The 22,843-nt window shown below is 61.3% G+C and overlaps 6 protein-coding genes across 6 annotated transcripts in view; 5 read left to right on the forward strand and 1 right to left on the reverse strand.

Moving 5' to 3' along the window:
* CHLRE_09g407801v5 (uncharacterized protein) overlaps positions 1-3,611 on the forward strand; it is a 9,432-nt gene extending 5,821 nt beyond the window's left edge. The window contains exons 10-14 of the mRNA XM_043066211.1: positions 533-604; positions 1,218-1,296; positions 1,791-1,921; positions 2,312-2,380; positions 2,881-3,611. Coding sequence (XP_042921507.1) covers positions 533-604; positions 1,218-1,296; positions 1,791-1,921; positions 2,312-2,380; positions 2,881-2,940 — 411 coding nt within the window. The 3' untranslated portion in view covers positions 2,941-3,611. The remainder of the gene's footprint in view (positions 1-532; positions 605-1,217; positions 1,297-1,790; positions 1,922-2,311; positions 2,381-2,880) is intronic.
* A 42-nt stretch (positions 3,612-3,653) lies between these two features.
* CHLRE_09g407850v5 (uncharacterized protein) lies at positions 3,654-7,399 on the reverse strand. The gene is made up of 7 exons (XM_001697632.2): positions 7,168-7,399; positions 6,835-6,897; positions 6,230-6,353; positions 5,763-5,801; positions 5,462-5,510; positions 5,209-5,280; positions 3,654-5,025 (listed from the first exon to the last, which is right to left on the reverse strand). Exons 1-7 carry the CDS (start codon positions 7,294-7,296, stop codon positions 4,626-4,628), a joined length of 876 nt encoding a protein of 291 aa, XP_001697684.2. The 5' UTR covers positions 7,297-7,399; the 3' UTR covers positions 3,654-4,625.
* Positions 7,400-7,559: 160 nt separating this feature from the next.
* Positions 7,560-13,841, forward strand: CHLRE_09g407900v5 (uncharacterized protein). The gene is made up of 11 exons (XM_043066212.1): positions 7,560-7,937; positions 8,193-8,318; positions 8,895-8,991; positions 9,201-9,293; positions 9,603-9,693; positions 9,946-10,082; positions 10,308-10,394; positions 10,800-10,883; positions 11,499-11,647; positions 11,933-12,058; positions 12,665-13,841. Exons 1-11 carry the CDS (start codon positions 7,836-7,838, stop codon positions 12,803-12,805), a joined length of 1,233 nt encoding a protein of 410 aa, XP_042921508.1. The 5' UTR covers positions 7,560-7,835; the 3' UTR covers positions 12,806-13,841.
* Positions 13,842-13,979: 138 nt separating this feature from the next.
* Positions 13,980-17,430, forward strand: CHLRE_09g407950v5 (uncharacterized protein). Its single transcript, XM_043066213.1, has 7 exons — positions 13,980-14,152; positions 14,579-15,044; positions 15,163-15,198; positions 15,378-15,572; positions 15,937-15,997; positions 16,184-16,356; positions 16,666-17,430. The coding sequence occupies exons 2-7, from the start codon at positions 14,803-14,805 to the stop codon at positions 16,787-16,789; spliced, it is 831 nt and encodes a 276-aa protein (XP_042921509.1). The 5' UTR covers positions 13,980-14,152; positions 14,579-14,802; the 3' UTR covers positions 16,790-17,430.
* Positions 17,431-17,719: 289 nt separating this feature from the next.
* On the forward strand, positions 17,720-20,926 carry CHLRE_09g408000v5 (uncharacterized protein). The gene is made up of 6 exons (XM_043066214.1): positions 17,720-18,143; positions 18,660-18,695; positions 18,972-19,175; positions 19,473-19,533; positions 19,834-20,006; positions 20,407-20,926. Exons 1-6 carry the CDS (start codon positions 17,920-17,922, stop codon positions 20,537-20,539), a joined length of 831 nt encoding a protein of 276 aa, XP_042921510.1. The 5' UTR covers positions 17,720-17,919; the 3' UTR covers positions 20,540-20,926.
* Positions 20,927-21,159: 233 nt separating this feature from the next.
* Positions 21,160-22,843, forward strand: part of CHLRE_09g408051v5 (uncharacterized protein) — a 6,352-nt gene continuing 4,668 nt past the window's right edge. Inside the window, exons 1-2 of the mRNA XM_043066215.1 lie at positions 21,160-21,871; positions 22,076-22,191. Of these exons, the coding sequence (XP_042921511.1) occupies positions 21,361-21,871; positions 22,076-22,191 (627 nt within the window). The 5' untranslated portion in view covers positions 21,160-21,360. The remainder of the gene's footprint in view (positions 21,872-22,075; positions 22,192-22,843) is intronic.

Below are 22,843 nucleotides of genomic sequence, written 5' to 3' on the forward strand. Positions count from 1 at the left end.
AGGGGAGGGGAGGGGAGGGGAGGGGAGCGACGGGAGGGCAGGGCAGGGCAGGTGAGGGGGTTGCAAGGATTGGACAGAGAAGTAGCGAAGTAGACAGCAGGCGTGGTGTTGCGCGTACCGATGACCAACGGCGCCCACAGGTCCACGGGGGAGGCAGGGTAGTAGATACCAGCCGAAACTAACCGAACCCAATGCAATAAAGCGAGGAGGAGAGCGTGTGGGTGGGTGGGTGGGTGGGTGGGTGTGTTTCGGGGAGGGAGCAGTAATATGTCCTCCTCGGCTCTGCTAGGACATATTACTGTCGCATCGCAATATGATGAGGAGGCCGCAAACAACAATAACAGCGCATGAGGATGCGACGCACAATTTGCACGATGGCCGTATTTACGGTAAAGACCGGCGCAAGCGTGCATCGGCCCTCATCTCGGCCCTCACCTCGGCCCTCACCTCCCCCCTTATCTGCCGCTCCCTCCTGCCCTCCCCTCCCACCTCTTCCTCCTCGCCCCTCCCCCTTCCCTCCCTCCCTCCCCAGGCTCGGGCGCTGGCCACCATCGGCGCCTGCTCCACAGACGTCGACTACTCCGCATTCGCCCGCGACCTGGAGGTAGGGGGGAGGGGAGTGGGGGGGGGTCATAACTCTGAACCTATCCCATAAGGAAGCAGAAGCGCTGCAGGGAGTGGGGGGCTAACAACGAGAGCCCAACGACTGGCTCGACAATGTCAAGGAATTGGGGAGAGGGTGCGTGTGTGTTTGCGAAGCAAAGAGGGCATGTGCAGCAAACCTGGGGGTGAAGGCGGTGGGTAGCTGAGTGCAGGTGTGGTAGGAGGGAGGCGGGGGTGGCGGAACAAAAGGACGGCGTGTAAGGGATCTGGAACACGGGCGTCAATGTAGGTGTGGGTAACATAAAACAGCAAGGGGCCGCCAAAGTCTCTGCCTATCAATTGCGGGCCAGCACATGAAAAGCAAGGGGCCGACGACAGCTCGTCGCCACCACCACCTACTGGTCTCGGGTTCTGGATCTCGGTTTCTTTGGGATTGGAAGTAACTGCCTCAACCGCTTCCCCCCTCCCCGCTCGTGCTCTAAATGGCATTAGGATCAGCTCCCTCCCTCCATCCGCTCCCCCTCCCTCCAACTGCTCCCCCTCCATCTCCCTTCCCCTCCACGCCTTCACTTCTTAATTAATCATGAATGTAACCCCCTCCCTCCTGCCCTCAGGCCTTCTTCGCCGAGCTGGAACAGATCAACAGCAGCCTGGTGGTGACCCGCGGGCCGCCCGGGGCAGACGGTGGATGGGGTGGGTGGGGGTTTTGGGGGGGGGTGCGGAGGATGTGGGTGCGGAGGGTGGGTGGGAGGATGCGGGTGAGGGGGGCAGGAGCGGCGACGGGGGGTCAGTGTCAGACCCAGACTCTTTTGGGGTAGGGAATGGGTTGGACTGAAGGTGGCAATGGACGGACCCGGTTGCCGTTCGGCACGGCCAATCGACACGCTGTAGCCTGACATCACCTTACAACACGCACCACGCATGGTCGGGCGCGCACTCGTTTGCTGCGTCCCTCACACATCACCGACACCAAGCCACGCCACGCCGCGCCATGCCACTTTGCGCACATGCCGTTGCCAAGGCGGTGCGCATGGCCCCCTCCCTGGAGGCGGACCAGGCGCAAGCCAGCGACCATCGCATTGGAAACCACAGCTATTTATTACCGGTTTGCTCCCATTGACATTAAGTACAACATTGTGCCATTGACATCATGCACAACATTGTTTCCACCCTACAATAACCAACAGCGCGCATGGCGGGTGGCGGCGGCGGCGCCGCCATGTCCGCCTCCCTGGAGGTGGACCAGGCGCAGCTCAACCGGCTGTTCGTGCAGCTGGTGCGCATCGGCGAGGTGCACGGCGTCAAGTTCCCGCGCGAGGTGAGGGAGCTGGGAGGGGAGGTGAGGGAGCTGGGAGGTGAGGGGAGGGGAGGGGAGGGCGCGAGGGATTTGTGTGTGTGGCTGTGGCTGTGGCTGTGGCTGTGGCTGTGGCTGTGGCTGTGGCTGTGGGCGTGGGTGCTGATGCGGGAGGGCAGTGAAGGCGGAGGAGGGCGCCTCGGGTATCTGCTGGCGGTGGCCGGCAAGGCTGCGTCCTTGACTCGCGCGCCTGCTGGCCCGTCCGTTTACACTACCGCACTCCGCCCCCCGCTCCTCATCGCTCTTGGCCTTGGGTTCGGTTTGATTGGGGGCTGGTATCTACAACCCCACCTCCCCCCTCCTCCCCACCTTCACCCACCTCCCCACCACCTCCCACCTTTCCCCGCCCCCCAGTTCGGGCTGTTCCTGAAGCAGCTGCTCTACTTCGACCGCTACACCCGCATCCTGGCGCCCAGCCTGCAGGTGAGGTGGCGGGAGGGGCGGGGAAATCCGGGGTTGAAATCCGAAAATGAAACCAACCCGGCGGGGCGGGGGGCGGCTGTAGATACCAGCCCAAACTAAACCGAACCCAACGTATGGGGGGTTAGCCATTCACCCGAGGTGTGATGGAGGGGGTTCACGGTGTGCGGAACGGGCGGGGATTTGTATGTCGGCAGGAGGGGCGTTGGGGTGTGAGGGAGGGGGGTTGGGGTGCGGGCGTGGCGTTCGCGTGTGGGTAACTGGGTGTGTGCTGGGCGGCCGCCTGCCCAGCAGCTTGCACACGGGATGGATGCATGCCAGGCCACCCTTGCGTGTTCTCGCGATTAGCCCGAACCCTTTCCTACCACTAGCTTTGATCCCATACGCATACTTCACACGCTTGCATTCACACACATACACACATACAGTACACTGCGTTTCCCGTTCCTCGTGCACACGTACATGCACGCACGTCATACTGCCGTACATACACCTACACGCAGGTCTTCAACGACGACCGGATCCAGACACGTGCCATCGGCGTGCAGTACGGCGGCATGTGAGGGGTGAGGGGGGTGAGGCAGGCAGATGTGAGGGGGGGTGAGGCAGGCAGGTGTGAGGGGTGTGAGGCACGCAGGCAGGCGGAGGGAGGGCGAGAGGGCGTGAGTGAGGGCAGTGCGGAGGGGCAGGCAGGAGCCGGCGTCGGTTGAGCGGCCGGACGCGATGCCGATACCCTTTGAGGTCGTGCGTGTTTATTAGGAGAGTCTGCAGCAGGCAGCTGGTGAGCACTTTTGGTGTGGCCTGTCGGGCTGGGGTGAAGGGCGTGTGAGCGGCAGGGCAGGCTGGTATGCATCGTGTTTGGCAGCGGTGGTAGGGGGGGCAGTCGGCCGCAGGCGATATAAATCAATAAAAAGGGTTGCGAGCGGTTGGATTATCCTGTGAGAGGAGTGTGTAGACCAGGTCACAACCAAGGCCACAACTGCGGCGTGGACACAGAACGCGTGGGTGCGTGGGTGTGAGGTCGGGGGCACGAACGAGAGGCGGAGGTGTTGAATGTACGGACGGTGGCGTGAGCCTGATGAGCGTGTGTTGCATGGCTAAGGGAGTAGCAGGCCGTAGCGACACGAGACCTGGAGGAGTGGCACACGCGCGGACGCGCGATTGGGTGGGATGGGGACCCACAGTCGGTTCGCCCACCCATGTCCACTTAAGCTGTAAAATGTGCCGATGTCTATGCTGGAGAGGGCCACCTAGAGCAACCGCCGATTGTGACCGGAATCCGGATATGACATCTAGGACAGGCGTCAGGCAACCGGTTGCAGAGCACGTGGCCAACACGTCTATGGGACATGAAAAAGGCAAAGCAAGTGCCTAATGTAGTTGCGGCCAGATAGACAAAATTGCACCCAGCCCAGGCACCGACGATCATGGAAATACGTCGTGGTGCAAGACGTGGTGTGGCGATGGCACTAGCAGTGATAGGGACCTGCAGACGCGGATCGCCAGCAGTACAGTATTACGAGTAGCTGTAAGCGGGCTGCCCAAACACACGACCACCTCCCGACCACCGTACGGCCGTACCACCCACGTCATGCCCGTTAATGGCGCAGCCTTTCAGCCTACGTGCGTGGAAATCAGGCCATCTTCGCATTGTTATCGTTCAAAGCATCTTGAATACCGTCGTCGCCACCCCCACGACGAGCGTCCTGCCCACCATAAGAGCGCCTCTACAGAATTCGCAGTGGCATTCAGCGGCAGTACACCCACTCTCCTGGCGCTGTTGCACCAAGAGGTATCGCGGGAATCACCGCGTCTGCGCGTTGCCACCATCTACCCTAATCTACGGCTGCGGTGCTCTTACTCCTCAGAGAACACGCCATCGCCACCGCAGGACTCGTCCATTAAATCTGTAACTTAAGAACAGTCCAGCCCCACCCTGCGCGTTCTGTCTGGCCACGCGGCACGTGCCACAGCCTACATGCCTACATAGCCAAGCAGCCGCAGCTACAGCTGTAGCCGTTTACAGGGTCGAGCCACGGCACGCACTACGCACAGAGCAAACGCATTGTTCTTGTCCAAGCCACGGGCATGGGCAACAGAGCGGCCTGCAACAATGCTGAGTTCGGCAACTCCTTGCCCCTGCACAATGCCGGCCCAATGCCACCTATCTTCCCACCCACCCAACGCACCACGGGCTTTGCGCTGACCCTTCGCACCAAACAAAAACTACGTTTCTCAACAACCCGACTCAAAAGTCGGAGTCCTCCAGGCCGGGTATCCGCGACTGCGTCTCGTACATGCTGGGCACGTTGGCGCCCGCCATACGCCGCGGCGCGCGCGACCCAACCGCCGCCGTACCCGCGGGCAACCGCCGCTCCGCTGTCGTACTCCCAACCGTCGCCCCCAGCATGCCGTCCGGCAGCGACCCCACGCGGTCGTTGACCTCTGCCATCTGCATCTCCGGCGCGCGGCTGTAGTACGACGGCAGGCGGTTGTCGTACTCGCCCTCCAACTGCCGTTGTACGATGAACTTCTTGCGGCCGGCGGCAGCGGTTGACGCCGCGTCCTCCGGGTACGGGCTGCGGGCGGGCTGGTGGGTGGCGGCCTCCAACAGCCGCTGCTGCGCGTGGTAGGTCTTGGGCTCGTAGCTGCGGTGGGGAGTTGCAATCGTGATTATTTCAAGGAGTGGAGCTGTAATGAAGAGTGCGTTTGGAGCTACTTGCCGCCCAGCTTCGCATGACGTTTCTCCCATAACCACCTTCCCACAGCCACCTTCTCCCAGCCACAACCCCACAGCCACCGCCCTGCCACACATCCCCACAGCCACCCACCGGTACAGCACGGGGTAGAGGCCGAAGTAGGCGAAGGCGGTGAGGCCCAGCACAAAGGCCATGAAGCGCTTGCTGCGGGGGCGGGGCGGAGCAGGGGCCGAAGGAAGGTTGCCGTTATTGAATGCAACACCAGTACAAGACAAGAAGGAACAGACCGATTCGCGACCATCCAATGCCGTATGTTTGGGAACAGGTGGAGGGCAAACGGGCACCTCCCAGCAAACCAGAGGTCAGTGATGTGTGCGCGACTCACCTCTCATGCAACCCCGCGTCCACAATCTTCTTGGCGATTAGGCACAGCACTGTGTTGTGATGGGCATGGGCACAGAAGAGGTGGTTTCTTTTGAGACGGGACCACGCCACTCGCATGAGACACGCCTCTTGCATTTGTTGCAATTTCGCCTTTCACCCAAATTGCAATGTCTGCAAGTGTTCGGAATTAGCGCATAGCTAGAACTTACACCCACGTGGCCGTGTCGTTGCCGCAGCCAACTGCCCCTGGCTGCCCCCCCCCCCACTGGCCCGATCCTGCCGGCCCCCATCCCCGCACTTACGTAGACCCACTGGGAGCAGCAGAAACTGCGCGTACTGGCCTGTGCAGCGCAAGTGTGGGCACGGGTGGGGTTGCGTGCACATACACACACAGGGATGCTGGGGTGAGCGACGAAGTGGAAAAGCGCGAGCAGCGGTGCAGCGGGCAGCGTGGGCACATGGGTACGGCACACACGCGCACGCGGTGCAGGTTGAAGACGGCCCCTGGGAAGCAGGAACGGGGCGCTGGGCGCGGGCGCTGCCGGCGAGCCCCGCATGAAGCCCCAACGATGCGACGCCGACCTTGAGCGCCAACCTTGCTACCCTTACAACAACAACACACACACCACACACACACACACACACACACACACACACACACACACACACACACACACACACACACACACACACACACATGCACACACACACACACACACGCACACACACACGCACTCGCTCCCACGCCCGCCGCCCGCACCACCCCCACCTGCGGCTGTGCGCACGCACTCCCGGGGCGCCGACGTGGCGATCCAGCCCACCGTCATGATCTTGAGCGCGCCTGCCAGCATGAAGGTGTAGCCCACACCCGGCACACGCCGCGTCAGGGAGATCTGTTGGGTGTGGGTGTGGGTGTGTAATTGCGTGTGGGTGTGTGGTTGCGTGTGTGAGTGGGTTGATGTGAGGGGGTATAGGGGGGCGAGTAGGGGTGTGGGGAGGGCTGGCGGGTGTGGGGGCGGCCGTTGCGGTGGCTCAGCTGAGCGGCGGAGAAACGTCGTGGAGTGAGCGACGTGCGATGCCGTGTGGGACAGGGTTGGGCGGGGGGAAGGCGGCGGGCATGGAAACATTCCATTTGTGCGCGATATAGACCCCCCCATTCGTGATGAAGTACGGGCTTGCAGGAAGCATCATGTTCCGAAACCGGCGCGGGCGCGCACTCGCAGCTCAATCACCGACACCGCAGCCCTTATCGGTACAGCCCGTGGTGCTCTGCTGCGCCCTCACACCGCCTCGCAGACCCCTCCCCGCTATTGCCCAGCAGCCCCATTAATTCCCCACACTCCTCCCGCCTCCACAGCGCCACACGCCACACACCTCACGCGGGCCCTCCGGCTCAGGCATCATGGGGGCGGAGCCATCGCCCGCGGACGCCCGCACCTGCAGGGCACGTGTATGTGGTGCTTGAGTGCAGAAGGTCGCGTGATGAGAGGGGCCGCCACGTGTGCATGTGCGCATGGTCATGTCTTTGTGGTGAGGGTTATGTGGCGATGGCGGGCCACAGCGAATGCGGGGGCGGTGTCAGGGGACTCGGGGCATAACCGTGGGGCTGTGAGGGGGGGGCTACTGCTTCGCGTGTGCGGCCCCGAGCGGCATCGCCTTGAGCTTCCAGAGACGACCGGCGCTCAAGCTTAGCATAACAGCGCTTACCACGACAGCGCCTTGACGAATTGGCCCTCGGAACCTCGCCGGCGCCCTCGCGACGAAGCATTTCCGTCGCAGGGGAAGCGCTGTGCTGCCGCAGCGCATCGTGGAGTTTAGAAGCGCCCCTAAAGGCATTTTACCAGTTTACAGGGTAGAATTCGTGTGTCCTGAAAGAAGCTGGAATAGTATTCGTCAGTTCTCGAGCTTCTGTACCGCAATGGAATTGATTATATATTTGATAGGGTTATGGCTTTCAGAAGAGGCTAACCGTTGGCTTTGGCTATCTTTGGGTTCTGCACTTGCATTCTTGACTTTGTGCTGCATGCGGTCAATAAATCTTCGCCCCTGCTACACATCCATATTCACATATATAATACGTCTTTGCCAATTGAATTGCTGTGCCGACCCAACACGAACACACTTCCGAGCCGCCAAGTTCCGCGACTGCCCTCGCCGCAAGCTTTTGCCCAAATACCTTGCTTCAGTACTTATATATACGGCTCGGAGGATCGATTATAGGCCCAGGGGTGGCCGTCGGAGTGGGCGGGTCGACAGCTGACATCGCCACGCCGAGTGCCGCTGTGCCTGGCTGAGCTGCACTATCCCCCTGAGCAGCTCGGCGGCAGCTGCGGCGCGGACGCGCCACTTTAGAAGTTCACAGCAGGCTGACGGCCATGAGTCTCATCAACCTTGTGAACGAGAAGCCTGTGCACCTGGTGCTAGCAAAGGACCGCGTGCGGTCAGTGAAGCGAGGCCACCCATGGATTTTCCCTGAGGTAAGGCCGCCAGGGCCCGGGCCCACAGCAGCATTGAGGCCCGCTCGATTCTTTAGCACTGAACCACGCTAGGTAACAGGCCTGGGGTGTACAGGAAGAGATGTGGGGCTTTCTCTCTGTCTAGGCGAAATTTCTTCACTCACCTCACACGCAGCTTACCGCAACGCCCCCCGACTCATTCATACCATTGCCCCCCTACACCAAGCTCATAACTCGGCAACGCCCCTGGATCCCCCTGACCAATTAAAAACCCAGGTGCTGAGAGAGCTGCCGCGCGCGCCCGCGGGCTCCCTGGCTCTGCTCAAAACCGCGGACGGCGAAATCTTGGCCAAGGGGTATTACGACCCAGCCTCCAAACTGGCGTTCCGCACCTTTGCGCTGGTGAGTGCACCGGTGGCGGCCAATGCCAAAAGGTGTAAAGACAAATGGTGGGGTGTTGGGATTGAGGGCGGCGCCGCAGCAGGAGCAGCCAGTGGGGGTCATACCATGGGCGTGTGCGCACACGCGTGGGCGGGTGTGCGCGTGTGTTCAAAGAGTACAAGGAACACATAGCGCAAAGACAGAGTGTGCGGGTGTGCGCGTGTGTGTGCAAGGATGGGGTATGGCAGCGTGCTGGCATGGACATGAAGACAGGTGCGGGCGCGGGCGCGGGCGCGAGCGCCAGGGACGCGTGCGTTGGGAGTCGACTCGGTCTGCTGGGGGTGGGGGGCCTTTGAGGGACACGCACACACTTGCCACACATCACACGGTGGCGTGGCGACGAATTGGTGCATGTGCAGCGGCGGTTTGCGTGGTGTCCTCACCTGGGCACTCCTCACGCAATGACGCCCCGTGTCTGTCCATTCGTGCCGTGCAACCACACGGTGGGTCCACATGCCACACCTAACACCACACAACATATGCTACACTATACCGTAATATGAATGCACATGGCACCATACCTGCTGTTTGTCGCAGCAAAAGGACAAGCTGGATGAGTCGCTCATCGCGGCGCGGCTGGGACGGGCGGCGGCGCTGCGGGATGCGCTCTTTGCGCCGTTCGACCAAACCAACGGTGCGGCGGCGGCGGCGCAGCACCAGTCAGTCACGTCGGGTGGCGGTGCTGGCGGTGGTTTTGTCTGTGTTGGCGGCCAGCTCTGGAGCGGGGACACTCTGGATCTGGGTTGGAGGGGCGATATCGGTTGGTGGATGTCAGTGCCGCTCTGGCTACTAATGCCGTGCGGCTGATCGACTATAAATTGTACAACCCAAATCGTTATGCAGGGTTTCGGTTAATCAACGGCGAGGGCGACGGGCTTCCAGGTCTGGTGGTTGATGTATACAACGACTCGGCGGTTGTGAAGCTGGACGGAGCAGGTGAGTGTCGGCGGTTGGTTGGGGCGCGGTGTGGGGTTGCAGCGCATGTACGCCGGGGCAATCGGTGGGGTGGACCAAAAACGGTATGCTTCATGCATGACCTCATTGACCTGCACACTGCGGCGTTGGCGCCCGGCCCGTCACTGTCCCTGCGCTTCTTCCCCTGCAAAAGCCCTGACAACGAGCGGTGACCACCGCCAACGCCACCACCATGCCACCCACCATCACACCCGCACACGCACACACCTGCACACCCGCAAACACCCGCCACACACTCACACCCGCCACGCACACCCGCCATGCACACAGGCGCTGAGGCCTTCTACAACGCCAACGGCCTGGCCGCCTGGCTGCAGCAGCGGCTGGCGGGGCGGCTGGCCACCGTGTACATGAAGTACAGGTAGCTAGCTGCGGGCGTGTGTGTGGGGGGGGCAATGGCGGTGTGGTAACAGTACTGGTACCGGGCGCATACGGTAAGCACGCTGTGCTGCGGTGGAGAATCAGCAATGGCTCGGAATGCTGTAACCAAAGGATCCCGAATGTGTGTAAAAGCTATCTGCTGCACACTAGTTCGCCGCATCAGCTCAACCACCACCAAAGCACATGTTTCAGCAGCTTACCAATCATCTAACCAACCGCGCGACCGCCACAGGACGGCCAGCGGCGTCAAGGAGGAGGAGGAGCGCGGGCGGCTGCTGGCGGGGGTGGCGCCCAGCGCGGAGCGGCCGGCGCGGTTCGTGGAGAACGGGGTGCAGTTCCAGGCCGACATCGTGCAGGGGCAGAAGACAGGTGCGGCGCGGGGTGTGCGTGTGCGGTGTGGCGCGCGTGGAGCGGGGTGTACTGCGTGATTAAGCCCGTTGGGGCATGGTGCGGTTGGTGCGGTGCAACTAGGGCGCGCCAAGCAATGCCTGGTGGTGCGGTGGCTGTTTATGAGCTGGCTTCACCACCACCGCCGCGCCTCCTACCTAGCTACCGCCTCCCACGCCCCCCCCCACCCCACCCGCTCACCCACAGGGTTCTTCCTGGACCAGCGTGACAACCGCGCCTTCATCCGGCGGCTGTCCAACAACAAGAGGGTGCTCAACGTGTTCGGGTACACGGGTGAGGCGCGGCGTGTGTCCGCGTGTGTGTCCTCGTGTGCAGGGGCCCGGTGAGGCCGCGATGGGGGGCTGGGGGCTGGTGTGTGGACACGAGGGCGTACCGTTTGGAAGGGGGGAGCAGGGGTGTATGCAAGGCAAAAGCAGGGAATGATATCCTGATAGGCATTTGTCACCGTATGGAAGGGTGTGTGGAAGGGAGGAGCTGGGGCTGCGGCGTTTGGTCATGGGCATTCATGGCGCCCCGCCTCGCCTCGCATGGGAGCTGCACTCCCGCGGCCCAGTCACCACAAGTATGGGTTTTACACGGTCCCGCCCCCCCCTTCCCTACGTCTCCTGCCCTCTCTTCCTCTCTTCACTTCATTTCAAGTCACCGGCACTTGCCGCTCCCTTTCTTCCCACCCCCCAGGCGGCTTCAGTGTGTATGCGGGCGTGGGCGGCGCCAGCCACGTCACCACAGTGGATGTGGGCAAGGCCGCGCTCAGCTTCGCAGGTGGGTGGGTGGGTGGGAGGAGGGGAGGGTGGGTGGGTGGGTGGGCGGGTAGGTGGGAGGGTGGGTGGGAGGGAGGGTGGGTGAGTGGGTGAGTGGGTGAGTGGGTGGGTGGGTGGGTGGGTGGGTGGGTGGGTGGGTGGGTGGGTGGGTGGGTGGGTGGGTGGGTGGGTGGGTGGGTGGGTGGGCACGGTGGGTGGGTGGGTGGGTGGGTGGGTGGGTGGGTGGGTGGGTGGGTGGGTGGGTGGGTGGGCACGGTGGGTGGGTGGGATGAGGAGGGAAGGGTGCTGGTCAAGAGGGACAGGCCGCGAGGGCGCGAAGTATGGGCGTGTGTGGATTGCATACGGTACGGTTGGTGGGCGGTGGGCGGGGGAGTTGTAGATAGCAGCCCCAACTAAACCGGCGGGTGTGTGGAGCGTGTGGCCGGCGAGCGTGTGGCCGGCTGCTGCGGGGCACGGCGCGCAAAAGGCGTGAACCAAAGTGGCGTCGGTGGAGGAGGCGGTTGCCGTGCAGCGGGAGGGCGGTGGCCACAAATGCTCTCTCTTTGTATGTGTGTGCTAACCTAACCCTGGAAACCCTACCACCTGCCCCGCCCGGCCCCGCCTTCCCCGCCTGCAGACGCCAATTGGGCCCTGAACGGCCTGGAGCCGTCCCGGCATGTGGCGGCGGCGGAGGACGCGTTCGAGTTCCTGGAGCGGGCGGGTAAGGCGCGGGAGAAGTGGGAGGTGGTGATCATCGACCCGCCCTCCTTCGCGCCCAGCAAACAGGTGCGCGCAGGCACCGGTATTACTACCGTAGCACCACGAGAGCATACACACGTACACACACGGACACGCACACACACACACACGCGCGCACACTCACACAAAACATACAGACACAGACATAAAGTATATTACAGCGTGAAACACGTGCACAAATGACATGCTCGGGCTGCTTGCGGTGCGCAACGTCCCCGCTAGCGATTGCAGTCTACCACCACCATCGTGAATCACCACTCACTACCACCTGCCAACCCCCTGACGCCCCCACACACCTCTGCCCACCCCCAGGCGGTGGAGAAGGCCAAGGCCAGCTACACGCGGCTGTTCGCGGCCGCCGCCTCCGTCACGGCGCCGCACGGCACACTGGCTCTGGCGTCATGCAGCAGCCACATCGACAGTGCCATGTTCATGGAGGTGCGGAGGGGAGTGGGTGGGTGGGGAGGGGAGTGGGTGGGTGGGGAGGAGGGGGGGAGTGGAGGAGGGGAGGTGTGGGGGGTGGGGGGGGGGAGGGGAGGTGGGGAGGGGAGAGTCGGGGAGGAGGAGGAGGAGGGGGAGGGGGGGAGGATTATGTGCTCGAGCCCAAGAAGCCCCAAGAGTCAAGTAAGGAAAATCGCCCAGCCCAGAAACGCAGTACAAGCTCCACGTATAACCTTCAGAGGAGGGGAGGCGGGGACGAGGGGAGGAGGGCGGCGGATGGGCGCGGTGGAGTGGGTGGGGACAGACAAGTTGGGCAGTGAGGGTGGGATGGGGTCAATTGCACGAGCCCCACGAGTAGGTTTCTGAAGTGGCACCACATCATCACATCACACCACACCACATCACACCACACCATAGCGCGCCACCGCATCGCCTGCCCAGGCCTCTGGACAGCGGCGCAGTGCTGCGTGTGTGCTTGCCAGAGGGTGCAGGAGAAGGGGGTCTAGAGTCTGGAATCTGGAAGAGGGTGCCATTGGACCATCTTTCCCCATCCCAACACCACGTCCCATCCCCAACCCCAACCCGGCCTGCCTGCCTGTGCAGATATGTGATGAGGCGCTGGGCAAGGCGCGGCGGCAGGGCTACGTGCTGGGTGTGGGGGGGCAGCCAGCGGACCACCCCTACCCCGCCGCGGCGGATGAGCTGCGCTACCTCAAGTTCGTGACGTTCCGGCTGGAGAATTAGAAGTTGGATTGCTAGGGTACTGGATTTTGGTGACACGTGTCCTTGTACTCATGTTATTGTTATTATATCATGGCACAGGTGTGTAGTATGGCAGTATGGTATTGACGGTGGTGTTGCTTGATGTTGGTTGGGACAGGGGCTTGACGGCTGGAGTGGGGCTTGGCGACAGATAAAGAATGCAACGCGGGAGCTGCCATGACCATGGCCGTTGCCGTCTTGTTGAAGGCGTGCACTGTACTGCCCCGTGTGTGCGTGTGTGTGTGTGTGTGTGTGTGTGTGTGTGTGAGTGTGTGTGTGTGTGTGTATGCGTGTGTGTGTGTGTGTGTGTGTGCGTGTGCGTGTGCGTGTGTGTGCATGCGTGTGTGTCTGTGTGTGTGTGTGCCTACGCGTGCATCAGCGACTGGCACACCAGTGCCGTGATGGGCGCGTGCGGACGGTCCGTTGGCGCGGGCTTGCGGAGCTGGGGTTGCGTGGCGGAGTGGGTTGGGAGCGCAAGCGAGGTGGAGCCGTGGAGATTCAAGTTCTCTGATGGATGATGGATTCATGCGGTCACGGCAAGATGCCGCAGGCCCTCTCAATACTGTACTGTGCTGTAATGCGCAAGCGTCGGCGTACGTGCGTTCACACCAAACACAGTACTTGTAACATGGACCTGCAGGGATTCATACAGCGCCGTCACCCGCGGCGGCGGCGGCGCCCGCGCATCCAAAGCACCGCAGGCCCGGGCCTACTCACGCGGGTACCACTCTGGTCTTTTGCTGTGTCCAAACTTTGACAGCCTGGTAGACCCAACAGGTATCATCTGACCAGGCCGCCAGCATACCTACGGCTTCATCTCGTTGTGTAGTATACGGTTACTATGGTGCGGAGCTGAGCAGATGAAACCTGAAAGGCCGTACGGCTGCAGCCGTGCATGGGGTGTGCAGTGGGACACGCAAATATTTTCGTCGTGAAAACTAAAAGCGTGATAGCGTGATGGATAGCGTACGCACAGTGTATGCAGGATACGCAATCGACACTGTAAAAAGAATAGGCATCAAAAAGTTATGTGCACAATTGTCCGGGGGGGTGCATGCTCCTAGCCAAACCCGCACGCTCGGGGGGCTCTGGGAGTCGCCCGAGGCAAATCCTACCTCAATATTTAGACGCCGCCTTTTTGTAGGTACATAACTTACATCATTAGTGGGCATTAGCGCTCGGCAGAGGACAAAACATGTTGGTCAGGGCTCAAGTCGCGAAATTGACCAGAGCCCATATCTCGCATAGGCGGTATTTTGGGCCTGTATCTAGTGCCGTCGACTAAGGTTCACCGATAGATGTCATCCGGACTGCGTAGGGCAAATTCCAGTAAGTCCTGGCGAGCGCGACATTTAGCATTTCGACTTCGGCTCCCGCTCGAGTTTGTGCCCGGAAATCAATCAGGGACCTTATTATATGTCACATGATGACATTTCGGCAGTCTAGGGCATTGGACACACGCAGTCCCTAGGGACTTGCCGGAGTGGTACCCGCGTGGGCCTACTAGCACACGCAACCAGCAGCCACAACGGTCTATCATACTGCAACTTGGCAAAGAACCCCCTGGCCCCTGCTTTGCCCATAGGAGCGCCGGTGCGCCACACATCCCCTCAGCAGCTTTGCGAAAAAGAAAATGCGTCCCTCGATCCCCCATGCAACTGGCACCCGCCCCCGGAACGCCGCCGAGGAAACGCCCCACAGCGGTGTCAACGGATGCGGCCGCCCTGCGGCACCCTGCGCCCTCTTGCCCGCCAGCTGTCGTTCAGGGGCAGCGATGGAGGGTCATCCCGGGCGTGGGCGCAGCGGTCACGCCACAGGCAGCCTGGTCGGCACGTGCAGCTGTTGGCCTGCTGGCTGCGCGCGGCAAGTTCGCACGAGGTCAGGAGCGAATCTTGAGCTAGCGATGCTGATGAAGCAGCGATATACAATTTGTACACAGCGGGTCCAGGCAAACCCAGGACCAACATACAGCAACAGTCATGGCGCGAAACCTGTGCATTTGCTTGCTGGTCGCCGGTTTGGCTGCGCTCGCGGGGGCGCGCAAGCTGCACGCCAGTGAGGCTGGTGGTGTCTCAGTTATTCAGGCAGCTGACGCCAGTGGAGCGAGCTCGCTGCAGCACGCGACGTCAACGGCGGATGCCTCTGGCGCCATCGATGTCGCCTCCCGCGGCCGCCGCATCGAAATTCTGATGGCTGTCATGAGCCGCTGCCCCGATGCCAGGTGGGTTTGCACTATGCTTATTGGTGCTGTGGGTTGCGAGATTCCAGCTTCCTGCATGGCTTCGAACCCGCCTAAGAAACCCTTGGTCACGATGTTCTCCCCTGGCTCACTTGCACAGGGCGGCGGAGGCCACCATGGACGAGGTGCTGGCCAGGTGGGTGTGATGCGTGAGATGGCGGAATCAGATTCAACACCGTGGGTAGTGGGATTCGCGCCCGGCTTGAGCGCATGCGAAGACGCCTGCGGCACAGTACTGAACTAGTCCGGGGCAGGGGGCACCCAAACACGTGTCGTTTCTAGTCCTGCAACACACCGCCACACACACACACACAGGGTTCACTCCATCGCCAACATCCGCCTGGTGTACATTGGCACCTTCAACAAAAGCTCGCCGTACGACATCGTGTGCAAGCACGGCGAGATCGAGTGCGCCGGCAACATCCAGCAGCTGTGCGCTGCCAAGTACAGCGCGCAGGGGCCGGCGGAGCACGACGAGGAGCCGTGGACCCGCGGCTGGCGCTTCCTCATGTGAGCTGGGCACGTGTGTGTGTTTGGTGTGTGCGTGTCAATGGTGTTTGTGTGTGTGCGTGTGTGTGCGTGTGTGTTGTGTGTGTGTGTGTGTGTTGTGTGTTTGATGTGTGTGGGATGTGTGTATGCGTGCGTGTGTGTGTTGTGTGTTGGGGATGTGTGTATGTGTTTCGATACTGGGATGGTGCAAGTAACCTCAGGTCTGCAGGTGGGCATTGACATAGGTGGCGCCGTGGCAGTGTCATCCTTGCGACCGAACAGTTGAACCACATGCCCCATACCACCGCCCATCCCACATTACTGCTGGCTTGCCGGCACATGTGCCGAAGCTAACACTTGATCACATACTCCAAACTCGGCGCAGGTGCCAGAACCAGGAGTACGCGGACATTGGAAAGCAGGCCCTGGCGGAGAAGTGCTTCCAGGTGTGGTGTGTGAAGAAAGGAGAGGAAAGCGCGGGGTTTCGGGCATTCGACACATGTGCATGGGCCAAAGGCGCGGCAGCCGTGTCATTTTTACAATCGCTCAGGAACACTCGCAAAGCAACCGCCAAAGAGAGCACCCGCCACGGAAAAACACGCAACCCGCCCAACCCATACACGCAAGCGCAGGAGGCGGGATTCACCGCCACCGGTGCCAACCTGGCCCGCGGCTGTTGGTCGGGCCCCGAGGTGCGCTCGATGCTGCGCAACTCGGCGCGGCAGGCGGAGAAGCTCAAGGCCTCCGTCAGCGCCACTGTGTTCATCGACGGCGAGTACCGCTGCACGCGCAACGGCGGCCAGTGGTGAGCGCGCGCGTGTGTGTTTGTGTGTGGGGTGGGGAGTGGGGGGGAGGGGTTTGTAGATACCAGCCCAAACCCAATGCAATAGAGCGGAGGGGGGCGAAGTTCATTCCAGAACCCAAAGCAATCCAACCGAGGGGGTCTAGGGTGGCTGGGGTGGGGCGCGGGTGCGGTGGTGTCTTGGGGTGAGGGCAGGAGGTTGTGGAGGCAAACGAATGCGGTGGCCTCGAAACCCGAAAGTTCCCGTGGTGGTCCTACCCCATCAGCTTTTTCCTGAGTGTGTGTTTGCGTGGTGTGTGTGCCTGGCTGCAGGGTCGACTGCCCCGGCGGCGCGGACACAGACGACTTTGTGTTGTCGGTGTGTGAGGCCTACCGCCGCATCAGCTACGTTTGGCCCGAGGACATCTGCGGCCCCCAGCCCGGCCTGCGCAAGTAAATGCTTAACAAGCCCCCCCCAAGTAAATGCGCAAGCAGCCCAGGCCTTCATTCAGCAGCATTCCCCATGGGCGCGCGCACCGTTCGATCGTGTTTGAAAGGCGTGTTTACCATCGTGATTGCAAGTGTGTGTCGTGGTTGCGCTGCGGGGCGTCCTTGCTGTTACCCAACGGTTTGTTCGGATTACGCACATGTTGCTTCTAAGTTCTAATTTTGCCGGAGATGCCCCCAGTGGGGTGTTCCTGGACCCTCGTCGTTGTGTGGTGTTGGTGATGGTGTGGGCGGTGCCAAGGCAAACCCCAATGTACGGTTTGCACTGTATCGTTTGCATAAGGGTGGGTGCACACGAAAGCTTGTGTAGCAGTGTAGGCGGACACATCTAGCTGCCTGAGCTTGCGTGTGCTGGAGAGAGGATCGACTGCTGTGGGGGGGGCATGGCGGCATGTATATAGACCTGTGCGGGCTTTCCCTTTGTTTCCACAGCAAGTCCGGTAGTTGTAAAAGCGACGGGCAAGGAGTGCACGTCGACAACTGACAAGGTAGACCGCCCAGCCGGCAGCGTAAACGTCAGCGGTATGAGAGCGCACCCGGCCCAAGCTAGGCCTCAAAGGACTCTATTGCAAACTGTAAAGGAGCTGACGAGCTGTACATTCACGCCTTTCACGCCGACATGGGTGGGAAGTAGGATTTGCCCTTGGATTTGCCGGCGGTTTGTACGGCAGGGGCGGGCTATTCTCATGGCAGGCCTTGCCACGGCCGCACTTGGCGAATCTAAGACAGGGGATGCCGTAACAGCTGCGGCACTTGAGGGACACGGCGGGACCGCAGCGGCAAGGAGTATAGCAGCGTGGGGGCCCGAGGTTCGGGTCAACATGCATCGGCACCAACCGCTTCCAGTTCCACTACTTTGCCATATCAGCCGTAATGGGTTGAGTAGGATTTCCTGTAAAGATTAGGTTCTATGCATTGCTTTAAGCCAGTGGGCTGCACGTGCCACTTTGGCCTCGCTCGCATGGATGCGTGCCGGCTTTGAGAGATTCCCGCCAATTTGATATTCATGAAGCATTCTGCATATGACTATTTCTTTGGGCTGTTTTCGGAACTATAGGACGCAACCTGAAAAGCCGCGCCATGTCGTCGCAAGACTTGCGTCGCTGCTTCGGAACGCTACTGCTCGGCCTGGCGCTGGCCTCCGCACGGAAGCTGCAAACTGCAGTTAGCGACGTCTCGGTCATTGAATCAGCCGCTACTTATGCGCACGACGATGGCACGGCGGTCGGCCAAACGGACCCTGGCTGGTGGGGCCGGCGCGTAGAAATTCTGCTGGCAGTCATGAGCCGGTGCCCCGATGCCAGGTGGGTGCGCGATGCCTCGACATCTTGAAAAGACGGACAGCGGTGCAGGTCAGCGCTGGGAGGGGGATCAGGGGCGGTGCGGGCCAGAGCCACGCTGGAAAAGCAACAGAAGCCCGATGCACGGCTTCGGTGCACACTACAGGTACGGGACTACGCCAACCTGCCCCTCACCCTGTACCATGGCACCGATGCACGGCTTTTGTACCAGTCTGGCGAAAATGAAAGTGTGAAACCAACGAAACACACGCACGCGCGCGCGGTAGAGCCAAATTGCGGTAGCCCAAGCCCGTTTGCCATCTCCAGTTTGGCACAATAGAAGGCACGTCCAGGCCCCACTGCTCGGCGTCCCTGGGTGCCGCGAACCGTGCTGTGCATGACCTCCCTGGCCTTTATCCTTGGCTTGTCGTGGCATCTGCCGTGCCCGTGTACCTGTTGCATAGCCCGAAACCCACCCCACCCCCTTGTTATGCGTGACATGTGTACAACCAAATCACGTGTGCACACTTGCGTACACAGGGCGGCGGAGGCTGTCATGGACGAAGTACTGGCCAGGTGCGTGAATTGTGGTTTGTCATGCGTGATGGAAGTAAGAGCAGGCATGCGCACGGGGGAGCGAGGCCCCCTCCCGCACTTCGTTCCAGGATCCAGACCCATACCTGTGGACTGAGGCCTGGGCACGGGCCTGACAGCGACAACCCATCGTATCCCTTTTCGCCAGTCCGTCTGCCAACCCTGCTGGCACACTCAACCACGCACATGCATGCATGCACGCTCATCTGCATCCAATATGCATGCGCGCATGCGTGTGCACGTGCACTGCACGTGCAGGGTTCACCCCATCGCCAACATCCGGCTCATCTACATCGCCGAGGTGGTGAACAGCACCAAGGAGCACACGTACGGCGTCATCTGCAAGCACGGCGACCTGGAGTGCGCCGGCAACGCGCAGCAGCTGTGCGCGCAGTACTGGAGCCGCCAGGCCCCGGCCGAGACCGGACTGGACCCGTGGACGCGGGCCTGGGACTTCATCAAGTGAGCGGGTGGATGGGCAGTTCCAGCTAGTGCGGTAGTGGATTTGGATTCGGAGTTTAACAGGCTGGATCCAGATGAGTGGTTGGTGGATCTGGACGCATCCCGGTCGGTGGATGGGACGCACTCAACCAACCATCCCCGCCAGTTGGCAAGACCCAAGTTGCTGCACGCCGAGGCGGGCAAGCAAAGCCAACGCCCACACACATACACAGCCGCCTCCCGCATTCATGCGGGCTGGTGTCCGTACAAACTGCTGACGCAGCCGCGCGCTTATTTCTGATGACCGGCAATGCGCAGGTGCCAGAACCGGGAGTATGAGGACCTTGGGAAGTTCTCGCTCGCCAACAAATGCCTGGAGGTGCGTGCTTGGACAAAACTCCCACCTCGCCCGTAGCATACATTTTCACCTTGCCATTCATTAGGGATCTTGCAGGGCTACTTGCGGTGAGCAGTACGGCGAGGTGTGTATACCGGTAGCTAGGCCCAGTGCGCTCAAGCGCGCGTCCAGTTAGCGCCCCACGGCCCTACACCACTACTGCCTCGCCTCTGCCTGCCTGCTCCGTATATTCCCCCCTCCCCCCTCCCTCCTTCACCTTGCCCCTTACGGTACTTCATCATGCCTCCCTGGCACAATCACGCTTTCCTAACACAAACACAGGAGGCCGGCTTCTTCGGCAAGCGCGCCGAGCTGACCAAAGCCTGCTGGTCCGGCCCCGACCCAGTGCCTATGCTGCGCAACTCGGCTCGTGAGGCGCTGCGCCACAAGGCCTCCGTCAGCGCCACCGTGTTCGTCAACGGCGAGTACCGCTGCACCCGCGATGACGACCAGTGGTGAGTGAGCGAGCGTATTGATTGGGTGTGCCGCGTTACCGGGTGCGTGCGTGCGTGCCTGCCTGCCTGCCTGCCCCTGCTGCTAGCTAGCTTCTGCTAGCTACTGTAGCGGCTGGGGGACTGCAGCGCGTTGTTGCAGTTGGGCGGTTGGGCCGAATTCCAATGGAGGAGAAGGTTGCCCGGGAGCTGTTGGTCTGCGAGGCTGTGCAAGGCCGTAGGCATATACCCTGGCCTGCTGCTGGGAGCGAGGCAGGGCGTGTGCGTGGTGGGCGAAACAACGGGACTGCCGGCCACGGGTGGCTGCTGACTGACTCTTGTACAAGTCCCCCGTGATCTTGACCAACGCGTTCTGCGCCACGCCACGTGCTGCCGCGTGCGTGCTTGTGCCTGGCTGCTGCAGGGTGAACTGCCCGGGAGGCTCGGAAGTGGATGACTTTGTGTACACCGTGTGCGACACGTACCGCCACTGGGGCCGGCAGTGGCCAGAGGCCGTGTGCGGCCCCGAGCCCAACCCCCTGCCTAAAGCCCGATAAATGATGAGGATTCGCAAGCTAGCTAGGATGCACGAGCTAGCGGTGGTTTGTGAAGGAGGCGCGAGATGATGTGGCATAGTACGGTGGTTACAGTAGCCAGTCGGTGGACAGTCCCAGCACCCGAAGACGCCGAGCCGTGGTTATGGAAGGCTACAATGGGCAGCCTCCGCTGCTCCGAGCAGCATGATGTCGGCATAGTACGGTGGTTACAGTAGCATGCTTGGTTGGCCCCTCATCTTCATATGCTTGCACGAAGCCTAGTCGGCTACAGCGTCCTTTGTGATCATATGCAGAAGAAAGCAGGTCAGTCAGGATACTGTAATCGAGGTGATGAGTGTATGAACGCGGCGTCGCGACCTTGGTCGCGACATTGCAAGAGGATGGTGTGTGTGCGCCGGATTCCTGGGTGGGGATCATGTATGTGTTTGTCGTGCAGGTGCCCCATGCGCTCAAGGCGTTCATGTCATGCATACTGGCACACAAAATGGGGCTCAGCTGCGCACCTGCTCAGGGTGCTATCGCCTATCGACGGTTGCCCCAGGGGAAGTGCAGCTTGGGGTTCGTGCTGGCGGGATCGTGCTCTGGCACTTGACTGCAGGCGAAGTCTGCATAATAAGGATTTTACACAATTTATTTCACGCTGGAACCCCACCCCCAGAATTTGCATCACTGCTTGCGAGCGCAGCAAACTGAAGACTGAGTTGAAATGAATTCCTAGTCGATATTTATGCTTTAAATCAAATGACGTTGCGCAGAATAGCAACGGCTGCCTGATCTGGGGCCCGCTCACGACTGTCGCTATAAATAGGGTTCTCGCGAGCATGCGCGTGGCCAGCGGGCCGCCGCGATGCCACACTTCAGTTGCCGATCTGCACAACATCTCGCTATCAGCAGCTAGACTTAGACTTGCTGGGCATCGGCGACAATGGGCTGGCCCGGCTTTCGCCGAAAGGCGTTCCCGCGGAAGGGTCGCACTCGTCACACACGCGACGTCCTGGGAGGCCCACCCCTCCACGCGCCCTGGGGCCGCGTCGGGGACCCGATCGCCTGAATACCCACCATCATCACCATCTCAGCCATCGGAACAGTATGCAGCAACAGCTGCAGACGCGATCCCGCCAGCACTGCCAGTCGGTGTGGCGGAGCATCTCGAGTCGCTGGGCATCTCGCCATCCTCGATTGACCCACAGCTGCTCTCACTTCACAGCTTCGCGGCGCACGCGGAGCCATCGCTCGCGACTCTTGCGACGTTGAACAGCCGACAGCGCGTTGCAACGCTTGTGAACGGGCATCCCGAGCTGCTGTGCGTGCCGCTGGAGGGATGGCTCAGCTGTGAGTGCCTCCGATGGCCGTGTGCTGCTGTGTGGCGATGACGTCATGTCGAAGGAGGGAAGGGAGCGTCTGTGTGAGGCCAGCAGTGTGCGAGCTGGGTTTGCCGCTTCAATGCTCGGGCGTTGGTAACGCCCCACGCACACTGCCCAGTTGCACCGCCCTCCCCCCGCCCCAACCCACCCCGCCCCCGAACCCCCAACACAGTCCTGACCGCCTATGGCGTGACACGCCGCGACTTCTTCCGTCTACTGTCTCACAACCCCGACCTGTTCACACGGGGCAGCCTTTTCAACGCCGGCAGCGTCATCGCCTACCTGCAGGTGTGTGTGTGTGTGTGTGTGTGTGTGTATGGGTGGGTGGGTGGGTGGGTGGGGTTGTGTTTGTGTGTATATATGTGTGTGTGTGTATATGTGTGTGTTTCTTTGGGGGGTGATCCAGAAGGAGGGAGAGGGGGAGCGGGTGAGGGGTGGGTGGATGGGTGTGGTGGTGGAGCGGAAGGCTGCGCGTCGTCTCCTGCCAAAAAAGGAATCGGCATGGTAAAGGCATGGTAAAGGCGTGCCAAGTGTCTGGGAACCTGGGAACCTGGGAACCTGGGAATACCACCACAGCCCATCCCGCCCCCAGCGCCCAGCCGACTACGCCCCCACCAACCTAGATCGTATTGACTGTACCTACCATCATGGTAAACTTTGAAAGTCGAAGGCCCGACAGCAGCGGGTTGAGCTCCTCGCCGCGGGCCTTCAAGCTCCGCGCAATGTCCTCTGGCGTCGCCCCACTGGCCTGCATCTCCTCTGCCTGTGCAAGAAACGGTCGCACAGGCAGAGTTTCTTGCACAGGCAGAGGAGATGCAGGCCAGTGGGCGACGCCAGAGGACATTGCGCGGAGCTTGAAGGCCCGCGGCGAGGAGCTCAACCCGCTGCTGTCGGGCCTTCGACTTTCAAAGTTTACCATGATGGTAGGTACAGTCAATAC

This window comes from Chlamydomonas reinhardtii, chromosome 9 (genome assembly GCF_000002595.2).
Source record: "Chlamydomonas reinhardtii strain CC-503 cw92 mt+ chromosome 9, whole genome shotgun sequence".
NCBI classification, from domain to species: Eukaryota; Viridiplantae; Chlorophyta; class Chlorophyceae; order Chlamydomonadales; family Chlamydomonadaceae; genus Chlamydomonas; species Chlamydomonas reinhardtii.